The sequence below is a fragment of the Bison bison genome, unplaced genomic scaffold (assembly GCF_000754665.1).
Source record: "Bison bison bison isolate TAMUID 2011002044 unplaced genomic scaffold, Bison_UMD1.0 scf7180017864500, whole genome shotgun sequence".
NCBI lineage: Eukaryota > Metazoa > Chordata > Mammalia > Artiodactyla > Bovidae > Bison > Bison bison.
The window spans coordinates 7,036,026-7,036,419 of record NW_011495059.1 but is presented as its reverse complement, the minus strand read 5'-3'; the positions used below and the strand labels follow the sequence as shown (position 1 = coordinate 7,036,419).

General features: G+C 66.0%; 1 protein-coding gene across 1 annotated transcript in view; it reads right to left on the bottom strand.

Moving 5' to 3' along the window:
* SOGA1 (suppressor of glucose, autophagy associated 1) overlaps positions 1-394 on the bottom strand; it is a 69,092-nt gene that overhangs the window by 4,588 nt on the left and 64,110 nt on the right. The window contains exon 15 of the mRNA XM_010829245.1: positions 6-394. This exon is cut by the window's right edge and continues 26 nt beyond it. Within this exon, the coding sequence (XP_010827547.1) occupies positions 6-394 (389 nt within the window). The remainder of the gene's footprint in view (positions 1-5) is intronic.

The following is a 394-nucleotide window of genomic DNA, read 5'->3' as shown; positions in this document are numbered from 1 at the left end:
GATGCCGTACTTGGGCGGTTCAGGCTTGGCCCGGGCCTCGGACATGCCAAGTTTCCAGACCGACTCCGTGCTCCCCGAGTGCTCCACCACGCTGAAGAGGCTTGACAGCCCGTCATTGATGTTCCTCAGCACAGGGCTGTCCCTCGTGGTGGTGGAGCGGGCCCAGGCTGAGCCGTTCTGCTTGCCCTGGTGCAGGTTCCACAGGCTGCGGTCCTTGGCCCCGTCCAGCTTGGACACAGAGCGCCTCTGGAGCTTGGGCGAGCCGTACTTGGGTGAGCAGCAGGGCCGTTCGATGCGCGCGTGCACCTTGTCCAGGGAAGATGAGATCTGCTTGCTGCGCACGGACACGAGCGAGGAGCCGCGCGGCGACCAGCTCTTGCCGTGCAGGCTGCCC